Source organism: Mercenaria mercenaria, chromosome 13 (assembly GCF_021730395.1).
Source record: "Mercenaria mercenaria strain notata chromosome 13, MADL_Memer_1, whole genome shotgun sequence".
NCBI lineage: Eukaryota > Metazoa > Mollusca > Bivalvia > Venerida > Veneridae > Mercenaria > Mercenaria mercenaria.
Window position 1 is genome coordinate 4,177,390 of NC_069373.1, and position 13,799 is coordinate 4,191,188.

At 33.1% G+C, this 13,799-nt stretch overlaps 1 protein-coding gene across 1 annotated transcript in view; it reads left to right on the forward strand.

Moving 5' to 3' along the window:
- LOC123530036 (MIP-related peptides-like) overlaps positions 1-12,422 on the forward strand; it is a 56,257-nt gene extending 43,835 nt beyond the window's left edge. Inside the window, exons 2-3 of the mRNA XM_045310722.2 lie at positions 7,063-7,156; positions 10,485-12,422. Of these exons, the coding sequence (XP_045166657.1) occupies positions 7,078-7,156; positions 10,485-11,848 (1,443 nt within the window). The 5' untranslated portion in view covers positions 7,063-7,077 and the 3' untranslated portion in view covers positions 11,849-12,422. The remainder of the gene's footprint in view (positions 1-7,062; positions 7,157-10,484) is intronic.
- The last annotated feature ends 1,377 nt before the right edge of the window (positions 12,423-13,799 follow it).

The following is a 13,799-nucleotide window of genomic DNA, read 5'->3' on the forward strand; positions in this document are numbered from 1 at the left end:
ATATAGATAGTAGAAAAGAGACAGACAAATATAATTTAGTCGTTCAGTGCTTCTGCGTATGATGTATTAATTATATGTCTTAACTATTAGGCTCATTTTACAAAGGACAATATTGTAGAGGGGATTCTAACAAAAATATTCCTGCCCATATATAATCACGAATTATAAGTAGAAAAGCCAAAAATGACGAATTATGACGTATGATATCATAAACAAATATCTTTTACATCTGCATATGAACCTGAAATTCATGTTTCCTCAGATCAGACGTCTTGTGGGTTGATGTGAATTGTTTGCATTGAGACAATTACTTTATTTCACTGGACACGTTCTTGGAGTCTATTCGTTATTAGATTGGTAAGTGCGTAAATAAAAACATGCATGCGGCCGAAACCTTAACCACTAGACCATCGCTCTTCTTTATAATATGGATATATAGGATATTTTTTAAGAGGAAAGAGACTTGGATTAAAAGAAAAGATAAAATGAAAATTAGAACTGCATCTTGCATTTCCAAATATATCTCTTTTGTTGGTATTAACTTGACCACGTGATTCTATGTACATGCAGCTTTGCCTTTTGAAGTAAACACGGTGTATGAGGCTTAACAATTTTATTTTATTTTACATTTTTACGCACGCTGTATAAAATATCGTTTAATTTAAATTTGTGAATGTTACTACAGACGGATGTTATATTTTTTATTGAATTTTGTTTATTTATTTTTCAATATTTAAATCTAGCTTTTCGTAAACCTACATATAAAAATCTATAATGATAAACTAGACCCAAATTTCATACTTGAATGAATTTAGGTGTAAATCAGTATATACGTAATACAGCTTAATGCATAGCTAAACTTGGTAAAATGTACACTACTTTAAAAACATATTAACACTGCTACAGTACGAAATGAATTATAACTGTAGCTCCCGATACACAATTAATTCATATATTTATTTATTAAAGTTAATAAATTTGATGAAGATTTACCACGTTTAATATAAGTAACTAAAGTTAAAATATTTTGTGAAAGATGGACATTGACTATATTTAAGATTAAGTTTTTTTATTTATTTTGTCACCCTTGTAGTAATGACTTTTACCATCTGTACTTAGTGTATTACAACTCCATTCTGATCCTGTTTGCTCGGCTTTTGTTGAAGCCCAAGTTGACATCAAGAAGAGGCAATCTTAATACTTATATGGTTTTATTTTCTCCTGTACTAGACACTTATTCAGGCTATATAAAAATGGCCGAATATACAGCTTCATGCTTTTAGAAGAGGGCATGTCAAAATGCAATTATCAATTAGCTTTAAATTCTGATATTAACGTCAGAAACAATTTTATTCTTCGAACGAATAATGACTGTCTCGCTCTGTAGAAGTCGTGTACAGATTTAAGATTAGTGTCAGTGTAACTTTACCAATTTTTGAAATGTCTCCTGTTCACATATTCGAATGGAGCATGTGTTTAGATAAGGTTTATTTATGACAGATGATTCGATATAATTATGATAAATCTCTAGCTGTGATGTAAATGATAAAGATTAAAAAAAGATTTTTTTAGATTGTTTCCTTTGCAATTACATTTCTCTAAGTGTACATGTATGCAGCCTTCGAAAACATGTGTATTCGCGTCCGAGATAGAACCATTAAAATTAGGCATCGAAAATATTACCACGTCGTTAGCACTATATTCAAAACTACAATGTTTTATATACAAAACATTACATGCATGATTTCTGGAAAGCCACATCTGGCATTCTGACCACAGTTTATGAAGATGAAAAGGGCATTCATTAAGTAAAATAGCGCTTAAAGAAATTTCAGCCGGATTTCACTCATTTTTGCCTTTAATGTATTGACAATGTATTCAAAGTAAAAGTTATAAAGATTGCATTTACATTTTCATATACAGGGGCATATATTAAGTGTTATTCTTAAATTCATTCATTACTTAAATGAATATTTGATTGTAAAAATTCCGTGCTCTTCCGCATGTGAGTGTACACCCGTGTTAATCATATCATATTTGAAAATATGGCTGTGAAACTATCAGTAGAATGTATATAATTCACCGCTATATTTCGATAAATTACTGAAGAAAAATGAAATGGATAGAGTGAGCTGTCAAACGCAAGTCTAGTGAGATTCTCAACAGACGGAAACATAATTGAATCTGCACCTGTAGGGCTTCTTAACATATCGGTACCGTGTCACTTCTCATATCCTTTTATAAGCTAAGAAAAGATCCTTAATGAAAAAGCACTAGAGGGAATCTGCACAAAAGTTAGCATTTGTCACAATTTCACATTACAAAACCCACCCTCCTTCAGTTTTCCCCATAGACGGAAAGCTATAGACTAAGGATGGTTTCTTGTTTTAGGTATGTAAGGCATCAAATTATTTTTCAAGGTAATTCTTTTCGATGATAATAGGAGTTTCAGACACATTTTAATTTCTAAACATTGTTCATTTCCAACGTCTGATATAAAGTATTACCATTTATGAAATCTGCTGTGTTAGACTGAAAGGTTTCTTATCGCTTGTATCGTTGATAGTAAAGAATTTATCGTGTTCCTTAGAATTTAGGTTCGTAATCGTATACACGTTAACCTAATATCCGCCAGTCACACTGGTCAAACGCAAAAATTATTCAGTGTACTGTTCCTTTTAAGTAAATAGGTAAACTAATAGTAATGAAATGGGTTCGGTACTGAATATCTCGGAAGTCAACTTGCATGAAAACGTTATGAATTGGTGGATTCAAACACATTACACATTTCTTTCTCAGATGCCAAAGTTAAAATATAAAACCTTTATTGAATATTATTTCAGGATAAACAGTTAACAACTGACAAGTGTTTACATTATATCTTTCAGATAAAACAGTCAAACTATACATTTATTGACCGTTAGCTTAGCATTTTATTTAATGAATCTGAATAGTAATATTGGGCTCATCCAAGGCGGCTCTAGAGGGAGCGATAAGTTGAGTTTTATTGCAATGATGTAGCCCGTATTATATGTAAGACGTTCCCCAGGTAAATAAAATGGATTTTAATTGTCAGTTTTGGTCAAGAGGCCTAATTATTTGTAAATGACGTGGACAATGTAGCGTGAATCAGTTAAAAGATGGATTTGTAGAATGAGGAAGTCCGGTTTGTTTGCATCAAAACAAAGGAAGTTTAGTCCTTGATTCATCAAATCTTATTGAAATAGTACCATGGTATATCTTAATGTTTCCCCTTCATTTTATATATCACTAGCGAGTATTTTTATTCGGAAATATGAAGGAAAAACAAGTTAAAGCAAAGCATCCCACAACTGCTTAGTGTGTCCTTAACAACTGACTACGATTAAAGAAAATAAAAAGAAAATAATTGGCTTCTAGGCTGATGCATCCCAGAGGAATGTCGACTTTATTCAGTCTTTTCCTGACATGTCTGCACGAGAGGCAAAGATCAGACATATTCCCGGTCTTGTATAAATTGGCTGCTTTATTGCATTCGCATACATATTCTGAAAAGACATTTACAACCAGTTAAATGTTCTCAATTCTGTAAAGACTAAAATTAATATTTAAATGATCACTAGTTCTGTTGTTCCACACATAGGTAAATACTTTCACTATGTGACAGATATCTCTATAAAACACACAAAACGAATATTTAAAGCGCATTTTAGAATAAATTCAAAATCTTTTTTTATTTTGCATAGATTTTAACAAATATTTAATTCTAGTGTTTATTTTGTTTGTATTAAAACGTAAATATTTTTTAAACCTAAGTGGAATGAAAGTACATATAAATTTCCTCTTTAGCAGAAATGAGTAGCACTGAGACTTAATATTTTACTGGAGTTCTAGTATTAATTTGCCATCAAAATATCGTATTTTTATCAACTCGTTATCCCATCTGGACGTTAACATTAACTTACTTTTATCTTTATTTGAAACATGAAACTTAAGCCATTCTGAGAAATGAATAATCACGAACAAAGAGTATAATTATTTGTTTCTTATTGTTTCCCAATACAACGAAACGTTGAGAATATCATTTAGTATGTTTCATTAATTTGCTAATAGTAGAAAACTTGAGACCTTCGTCAAGACTCATGCCAAGATTTTCGTGAAGTAATTGCCGTAGTTTGCGAAAGTGAAATATGCAAACGGATAAAACCCCATGGCCTCCCGGATACGAATCCATCATTAGACTCTGTGTGGTTTGTCAAAAACGCACGCTTATAAATATCGCACAATCGCTGACAAGAGGCGCTGGAGTAAAGCTCGTAATTCATTGAAAGAAATTACAAGCACCAATGGACTTTGATGAAACATTAGATTTATTTCCTTGTCTGTAAAACGCTATACACCATCAAGATATTCTTACAGACTATAAATCTGTCTTTATTAATAGTTTTGTATTATTACCCGTTCTGACAAAATACCTTAAATAACAGATCGTTCGATATCCTTATTGCTTCGGCTTATGACCAATGGACACTAGCTTTTAAACAATATTGACTTCTTTTATTCAAGACGGGGTATGTAATTTAAAGGCTGATATCTTTTCTGAGGGTTTAAGTAAATGGAACTGGTAGTTTCTTGACATATTTAGATACAACTGAATGAAATATATATTTTCGTACAATTAGTAAATATATATAGATCAGACATTTTCTGTGATTATTCTTTAAGCTCACCTGAGTACGAGCTTTTAATATCGTTAAATGTTCGTTGACCGTCCGTCGTATGTCCGTTTGTCATGCAATGTTTAATTAAAGAATATTTTCTCCTAAAACATCTGGTCAGTTGAAACCATTTCACATAAATTTTCTTATGAAGTTCCATTGAAACCTAGGCCATCCATGCAGAATTCTGGTTGTCATGGCAACCACAATAAAAATCTTTTTATAAAAATCGGAGCATTTTTTCAAAATTTAACTTATACCAGGTTCCTTGTATACATTCTGTTTCGTTGTAAAAGATGGCAACGACGGGCGGGGATAATTTTCTCTATAGTTGTAAACAGGACAAAATCAGCTTTCAAATTAATTTGACTGCAATATATATATATAATATCAGTTGTTTAATTTTTTTTTTGAAATATATCCAGAGTCTAAATGCGTAGAAAATCAAGCCTGCTTTCCGTGCGATATATTTTACCTAAGAGCTGTTGCTTTTAGACTTTAAAGATATCTTTTGGTGAATTATTTATTAAATGTATATTTCTTAACGGCTGTACGACTTTTACAGCCGATGAAAAATAGAGATATTTCTGTCTGTCATTAATGTATTGATATTACCAAAATTTATAACGTCCATTTTGTTGAACACAAAATGGTTTGACAAGTAGTATACACTCCTTTTTTATTGGCATATTTTGTGGATTACATAATTATGTTTAAAACTATTGCATGTTCTCTTGGTTTTACGTAAACGACCGCGGGGTGTTTATTTGGTATAATTATGATAGAGCAATGAGCCATCTACCGATAATGTCCAAATATTCACCAGCCAATTTGATTTCCTTTGACGAATTGGAATCAATAGTTGAAGGAGAAAGACTAAACGGCAATATAATAGCTGTATCCCTACGACCTATAGGGACTTGATTTAAAACGTAAATCTCGCCGAGTTCTTTATTAAATGAACCACTTTCTCTAGACTAATGAGACCTATTGACAACTCAAATGTGCGAAAAATATCACAATGTTGCAAATTTGATCAAAAAGCAATTCCAACGGTTTTATTTAATATATGTTTGAGTACCTTTTTCTGCGTATTTGGAATGGTGTTAATAGAAATGTTTACTGTGTAATCACGCTCTAGCGATTATTATGTTACAGCTAAGTGAATGAGTGTCTGCATAGGAAACAAGTACAGTACAATCTCTAAAGCGCTACTTTAATTTATTCGTTTGATGCGGGTTTCTGCTTTGGTCGTTAAATTAAACAACCAATTATGGGTAAATACAAAATAGCAACAAAATCAGAAGGTAACAAAGGCTTGAATCGGATTGTTACAACACAGTTTACGTGTATGTTTAAATCAAATGAAATTTATCAGAGATATAAATGAATAAAATCCTCTCCAAATGCTTACAATCTTGTGAAATATAAAATCTAACTGTCCAGCTAGAGATGCATTCAGGAAGAAATAGGAGACGGAATTCATGCTGTGAATTGTTTAAAATCACATAATAGATCTAATACTATTTTATTAGGACAATAATTGCTTGAGAGGTGAGAAATTTTTTTTTGTACAGCAAAATAAGACCATTAGAACAAAGTATAGGAATATAACACTCTATCTTTCTGTTTATATCTTGGCAGGTGTAATAAAAACAATTGTGTCATCTTCACATTATGTACAGTGTACATGGCATATTCCTATCTTGGCTATCTACATTTACATTGACATAGTTTCTCACACTGTAAAAAATATATTGTTAGATTTCGTTCTAAACTAACATTGAATATAACGAAATAGCATCAGATTGTCGGGTATTATTTAAATCTTAATAGATGCATCATGGCACGTTTATATCTATATTTATACTGTATTTCATAAAATGGAATAAAAGCTTCTATTCCTGTCTAACCTTGAATTAGTGCAGCATCAAACCGGCTTTTACTATTTATATCTTGTCCGGTATTGCATGTACTATAATTTAAGATGGTGTGTTATAAAACTCACATCCCTTCCTATCTACATCGACACGAGTCGACTGTTACTGCCTATATCTTGTCAGGTTCACGTATCATTATGGCATATTTCTGTATTTTTAGATCGTGCTTTGCGTAATGGAACAAATGCACATATGCCTGTCTGCTGTGACACTATTTGTTTGAAGCAAAACAGTAACTATTTATATTTTGTCAGGTGTCATATAGCATATTTATATCTATTTTTAGATCGTGTGCTGCGTAATGGAACAAATACGCATATGCCTATCTGCTGTGACACTAATGTTAGAAGCTTCAATCTTACTGTAAAACAGTTACTATTTATATTTTGTCAGGTGTCATATAGCATATTTATGTCTATTTTTAGATCGTGTCTTGCGTTATGGAACAAATGCTCACAATCATCCTATCTACTCTGACACTTATTCTAACAGCATCAATTGCAGCAGCTGAAAATTCAGGTATGTAGACCAATGAAACGGTATAGTTTAATGATTCTGAAATACCGAGTTGATAACACTAATGTAATTTGGTAGAATTAAAAATGTATTCGTGTGCGTAACAAAACTTTAAAAATCTTTCCTATCTATCATTATGATAATGTGAACTAATTTAGAATACCATTACATGACTCTTTATACGAGTCGTTTGTTCACAGTTGGAATTATGACAGGTCTATAATTGTTCTGACCTAAAGTAAAATTATTTCTGATGTCGTGTAATAAATCACTTATTGAATAGCCTGTCGGTCTATAGCTGAGACTAATTGCCCTCGGTCCTTCGGACTTTTGTTTTTTTTACAACAGACGGACAAGCCGTTCATTAAGTATAATATTGAATAACGTTCTTAGAAGGCATGTTAACAGGCAAATCAGACGAGTAGAAAATAAACTGAAAAATATTCTACAGAAGGTAAGAATGTGTGTCATGCCCAGATAGCTAAATCACACAATTATGCGCTTGTTGTAAAAATTTTACATCAAAAAGCAAAGTTAAGCAGTCGTGGAGGACACGTATACTGCATTAATGAATAAGTTAGTAATGCAAAAAACTTTCAATTGCCTTTTGCGCGCGAAAACATGTTTTTGTTTCAGAAATGATGTGGTCGAGTTAAACAGTTATATTCCTGTAATGTTAATACTTTTGACAACAAACACTATTATTACATACGATATGAATGTTTCATATGGTTTGTTCAGGTGGGAGATACCAGATAAGATGAATGTGACCCAAACAACTTAATAAAGTAAATTTCGATATTGTTTCTTTCTATTTATAATGAACACAATAAAATTCATGTCGACAAATCATGCTAGTATGAACATGTTCTTAACCTTTCTATTTTCAACAAAACAACCTCTTCAGTATATAAATTCTACCTTGTTTACAAAACATAAGTTCAAAATACTTCCATGGATATATAAAGTCAATGCTATATGTAGGTTTTTCTAATATAAGGAAATGAAGTCAAATAACTGTAGCTCATTTACAAGTATTGCCATCACTGTATGTAGAAAACAGCATTTTGTATTCCTAATATGGAATCATATTAAGTATAATGTTATCTCAGTATGAAAAAGTCTGTACAGACGGAAATATTTAGACTTTACTGTTTAGCCAAAGGGGACAAATTTTGCACAATTTCTAGTCAGTGTCTTTAAAACTGACTCAACAGTTTTTTCAGAAATATTGTGTATTCCAGTGGTGTACAGATGTGTTTAATGAAAATATCATAGTCTGGCTTTAGTGGGACCTACTTGGCCTACTGGTTAGGATCGCTAAATTCGAATTTGAAACCGTGCTTAGGGTGTGGAATTAATTTATTTGACGAAGCCATCCGGTTGGCTTACTTAAAGCTATTGCCGGTGGTTCTACCTACGAAAGCACGTGCCTGTTTCCGGTCTAAGAAAGGAATGGGTTATATTCTTAATACATCATGCTCTGAAAGGTAAACGTTAACGTTTGTCTTATAATAGTGATATAATACATACCCAACAGCTGCATGTACACACATAGATTTTTTATAATAGGTCACTGTTGTAATTGAGATAACTTGGATAACACACGGATCACCTTTGTTCCCATATGCTATTTAATCATGAGGGTAATTTTCCATTAAAATGGCTTAAATCAACCATGCGTGGTATACTTTATTGTTTTATTTTTAGCATAGTCTTAACGAAATATATGAAAATCATAGGTGACCGATTATAAATGTCTATGAGTGTAGAAGGCAACACAACAAAACAACACATAAATTTGCACATAAATTTGCACGAACATTTATTGAACTTGCATGCCATTAGCTTAACCGCGAATCAGACTAAAAGGAACACAGTTAAACACGTTTTGAAGGATATTTGAAACACATTAAATGACAGAGGAAACAGGTTAACGATCAATCTTGATATTGCGTTGTCGATGATTATCTACCCCCACCCACCCCCTTCACCCGGTGTCGTTGCCTACATTTTCATATTCGAATATACTAGAAGAAAGGGCTTTTTGCAAGAAATTCGAAAAGCCTAATGCACTGGCTTGTATCTTCAATTATCTATAAGAATAGGATCATAAGAAACCATTCATTACTCAGTTTTAAAACAACTTTATGTAGTATCACAAGAGTTTTTGATATTTTAGTTTATTCAAATATATATTTGTAATAACTTTATAATAATCCTAATTATCGAGCTTTCATAACGATATTCAGGCAAGTATTTATAACAAAAACGTCAAATCCGAACTGATTTCCGGTAATTTGTTAAAAAGGAAATAAATGAAACAACACAGACGGCACGAAACTATGTAGTCATTTATACATTTAGGTCTACAAAACTATTTAAAATGATAGCAGTTTCAAATACGCATGCACAACACATATATATATATAATGTAAGGCTTATTATAGCCGAAGTCTTTATTTTTGGATAAGAATAATAAAGTAAACACTTTACAATGAAACTGTCTGTGAAAGTGATGTATTTCTGCCACTCATTGTTCGCCCGCATCAGATATTCTTTAAATTTAAACTTGTGATGAACTTAAAAACGAAGTCTAGGTGAATTGCCTAAGCATGAATAACATTCGTTGTATGCTGGTAATGATTTTCTTGGGTCACCAATAGCTGAAACGACACCAAAATAATGAATGTTATTTAAGCTGATATATTATGGTCAGACGGGAAGCTTCGCTTCATTTTTACGTTACAATTTCATTGCTTCACTAAATCATTTCACCTAGAAACATATGTACCGGTTTTACAGACTTCATGAGTATTTATTACTTCCAAAACGCACAGATTCATTGTGTTTACTTGACATCACAAATACTAAATGGTGACATATTCTAAATCAAACACATATCTGGACACGTGTCGCTTTGGTTAATAAACCATTATAGCAGATATATTTCGTAATAGTAAAATATATCAATATCAATAATAAACATAAAAATATGGAAAGAAAATCCAAACAATGGTAAGCTGTAATTTGTCACTGCCCTGTCGATGCGTATACTACGACCTTTCATACCAGCGATATATTTCTACTGTAATAACATTTTGTTATTTATTCCCGTCCTGATGCTGTGATATTTAGCAACACTAGTATTATGACACAGGCTTGACAATTTGTTTTAATACATACCTCAAAATGTGTAGTAATGTCAGAGCTAGTAATATCTCGTTTTCTCGCGGCGACAGTTAACAGAGCAAGACAAAGACCGCCCTTGCTTTTTATTACCCCTCTGCGTAACCTTCCTAACCAACTCTTTTTCTCTTTTTGCTGACAGGCGCAGCAGAAGGGTCAAACGCTCAAGCGATCAGCGGCGACAGCGGCAGCAGCGGCGGCGTAGGTTCCGATAAATTACTGCTTGTGCGGCGCTACGTTCCACGTTTTGTTGGAAAACGAGATCCAGAAGATGCCGAAATTGACAATGTAAATGTTGAAAATTTAGACAATCCAACAGGCAAAGAGTTGAGCTCCTTAAAGGACTTGGAAGAATATTTGTTAGAATATTATGATGATTTAAATTTAAGTGATTTAGATTCAGAAAACATAAACGAGGATTCGCTCACTGAATCTGGTCTAGGAAATTTTGAAACTACTAATACCGAAGAATATCAAAATGAGAAAACTGAAGATGAGGACATTTTATTAGACTCTCAGGATGAAAAACGATACGTGCCCTCTTTTGTAGGGAAACGATATAGAACATTCGATGATGGGCAGGATTACACCATTTCTACGGAGAAACGATATCAACCCAGGTTTGTAGGAAAACGGTACCGTCCTATGTTTGTAGGAAAAAGATACCAGCCTAAATTTATTGGAAAGCGGTATACACCAAGGTTTATTGGGAAAAGGTACACACCTAGATTCATAGGAAAGCGGTATACACCAAGATTTGTCGGCAAGCGTTACACACCAAAGTTTATCGGAAAGCGGTACACCCCGAAATTCATTGGGAAACGGTACACACCAAAATTCATCGGGAAACGTTTTCAGCCAATCTTTGTCGGCAAAAAGTTTGCCCCAGCAACACCGTTTCTAGAGAAAAGATATAAGCCATTTTTCGTTGGGAAAAGAGACGAAGATCAAATGAAAAATGAAAACAATCATGTGGAGAAAAGATCAGTTTCAAATACAAATGATGAAGTGAACGAAGCTCAAGGAAACACTGACAGAAGTAAAAGGAGAAAGCGTTCTCTATCGGACACTAACGAAGAAAGTTTGAAACGGGCATGGGGTACATATATTCCTTTGAAAAGCAGCATACAACCGGATTATAGGTCATCAGGTGCACAACCGTCTTATCTGGAGAAACGATTTGTTGCACCCGAGTTCATTGGTCGGCGAGATTCGCTTTCTACTATACTGTCAGCACTGGACGCGTTGCAGTTCGCTCGCAGTGAGCCACGCTCAACATCCAAACGTTTCGAAGCACCGCTATTCATTGGTAAAAGAGGACCTACCCGACCTATGTTTATTGGAAAAAGAAACCAAGCTTATACTGGAGAAATGAAATCGCCGAACGGGTATGGCTACAATGATATCATGCCTGGAATCTCAGAAATCAAAATGGATGCCTACGAAAGTATTCCAGATGAATTCAGTCCATTCAGAGACATTTATCCGTATAGTTATGGATTATAAGGCAGTATAAACTATAGAACAAATAAAATAAAAACATCGTTTATATGCGGGCATCACGTGTAGATATGTTTGATGAAATATTTGATTTCATAATAGTTACAACTCAGAAGAAACCACGCAGTTATTTCTTTACAAGAGATCTTTTATAGACTAAACGGAAGAAAACTGTTTTGTTTTGTATAATTTTTATTTAAGCTGGTAAAGTTTATTTGAAGCAAACTACTGATTAGGTTGACAAAGAAGAAAAATAAAACGTTCAGAAAATGATTATTTTGTAGAAGCAGCATTAATGCCGTTTAGTCAATAATAGATGCTAAATGGTGCAATACTACACGAGGATGACATAATTACATATAGTAATTCCTTTACAATCATTCTTCAAATCTACATAGATGAACTGCACGTCAATGAATAAGGCAGCTTTTTAAAGTAATATGTGAATTTCGAGACAGTTATATCTTGTTTGTTAACAGAACATAATGTAAATTTGTAATAATTGATTTACCAGACAAATTTGTATAAGTTAAGTAAAGTGGCTTACAGACATTGACAGTGATTAAAAAGTTAAGTTTAAGGTAGTTTTGTAAGTTTGAAATAACAGGAAGTCATGATGTGGAAATTCTTCAACAATTTTGGTTACGTTTACCATACGATGCATGACTAGCAACTCTAATGTTAGTTGATAAAACTGGCATTTTTACATTTTTTTTAATTAGATATGCCAGTAAAATGCTGGCATGTGGTATGATTTTAAATATTTAGCTCGAAAATTGCCGATCTCTTCAATCATTAGTAAATATCTTAAATGTGAATACATACACTAATACACTTATTTAACGATATGACAGACAATCAATTTCCATCAAGAATGTGATGAACACAACTTTCTTGAGAGACTCTTTTATACAGTTCTTTGCAGCGAAATACCAAATGAACTTTTAACTTACCGTTTGTTGTGTATTAGTACCACGAAGTTTGAGAAGTCCAGTACAATTCTAGATTTTAGCACAATAATTTGATAGAACATGCAGAACTACCTTAACGTGTATGGTTTTGACTAGTTTTCAGTCAGCAGCCACTATGGGATAAAATGATTAAACCGCACATCAAGCAAAGGTTCGTAATATTTAAAGCTGAATTACATGTCCAGTTTGTTCCTTTGAACTCGTAACGCAGATTGTGTCGTAAAACTAATTGCTGAATTTCGATGACTGAGTCAGTTCATGCTTAATCACATATCTGTTTGTTCGTGCAATACGTGCATTTCCTGCAATACGGGCAATACCTGCACTAGCTAGCAAACAGAGCTGACAGAAAAGCTTGTGTGCGCACGGCTGAGATAGTATTACTTATAAATAACGTCAAGAGTTAAGGATTCTTTTGTTTTATTTAATTTGTTAATGTGTATCACAAATATGAATACATGAAATTCAGACAATATTATTGAGAGGAAAACTAGACCGATTCTGGTGTACAGGGACTAGTTTTAAAATTCATTGAAGATGTAAGTTTAGATATATCTGCTGGAAGGTAACTGTTTGCTTTAGACAGCAAAGAATTAAATGTGATTTGCAACATTTGTCAAATCAAACACACGACACACAGAAACATTGCATTTTGTTGTTCCTAAACGGTTGTCAGAAAGATTCAGAAGTAGCTTTTTCGGATGATTACATGGTAAAAGTGTCCTATACTGGCGTCGTTATTTTACCACACAATTGGCGTTACGGCTGCAAAACACCGTTGTCGTACAAAATTGGCTATGTCGACAAAATTCTATAAAACAGAAGTCACATATAAGCCATTCTTTACAAATTATGTGCAGTCTTAAGTTATTTATCTTGTTAAATGAAGAGAAAACGTCAGTAAAGTATCTTGTCAATAATACCTTTTTATGTTTTCGATGGTACACGGATGCTTGAGCAACGATGCAGGTGTGAAAGATGTAATT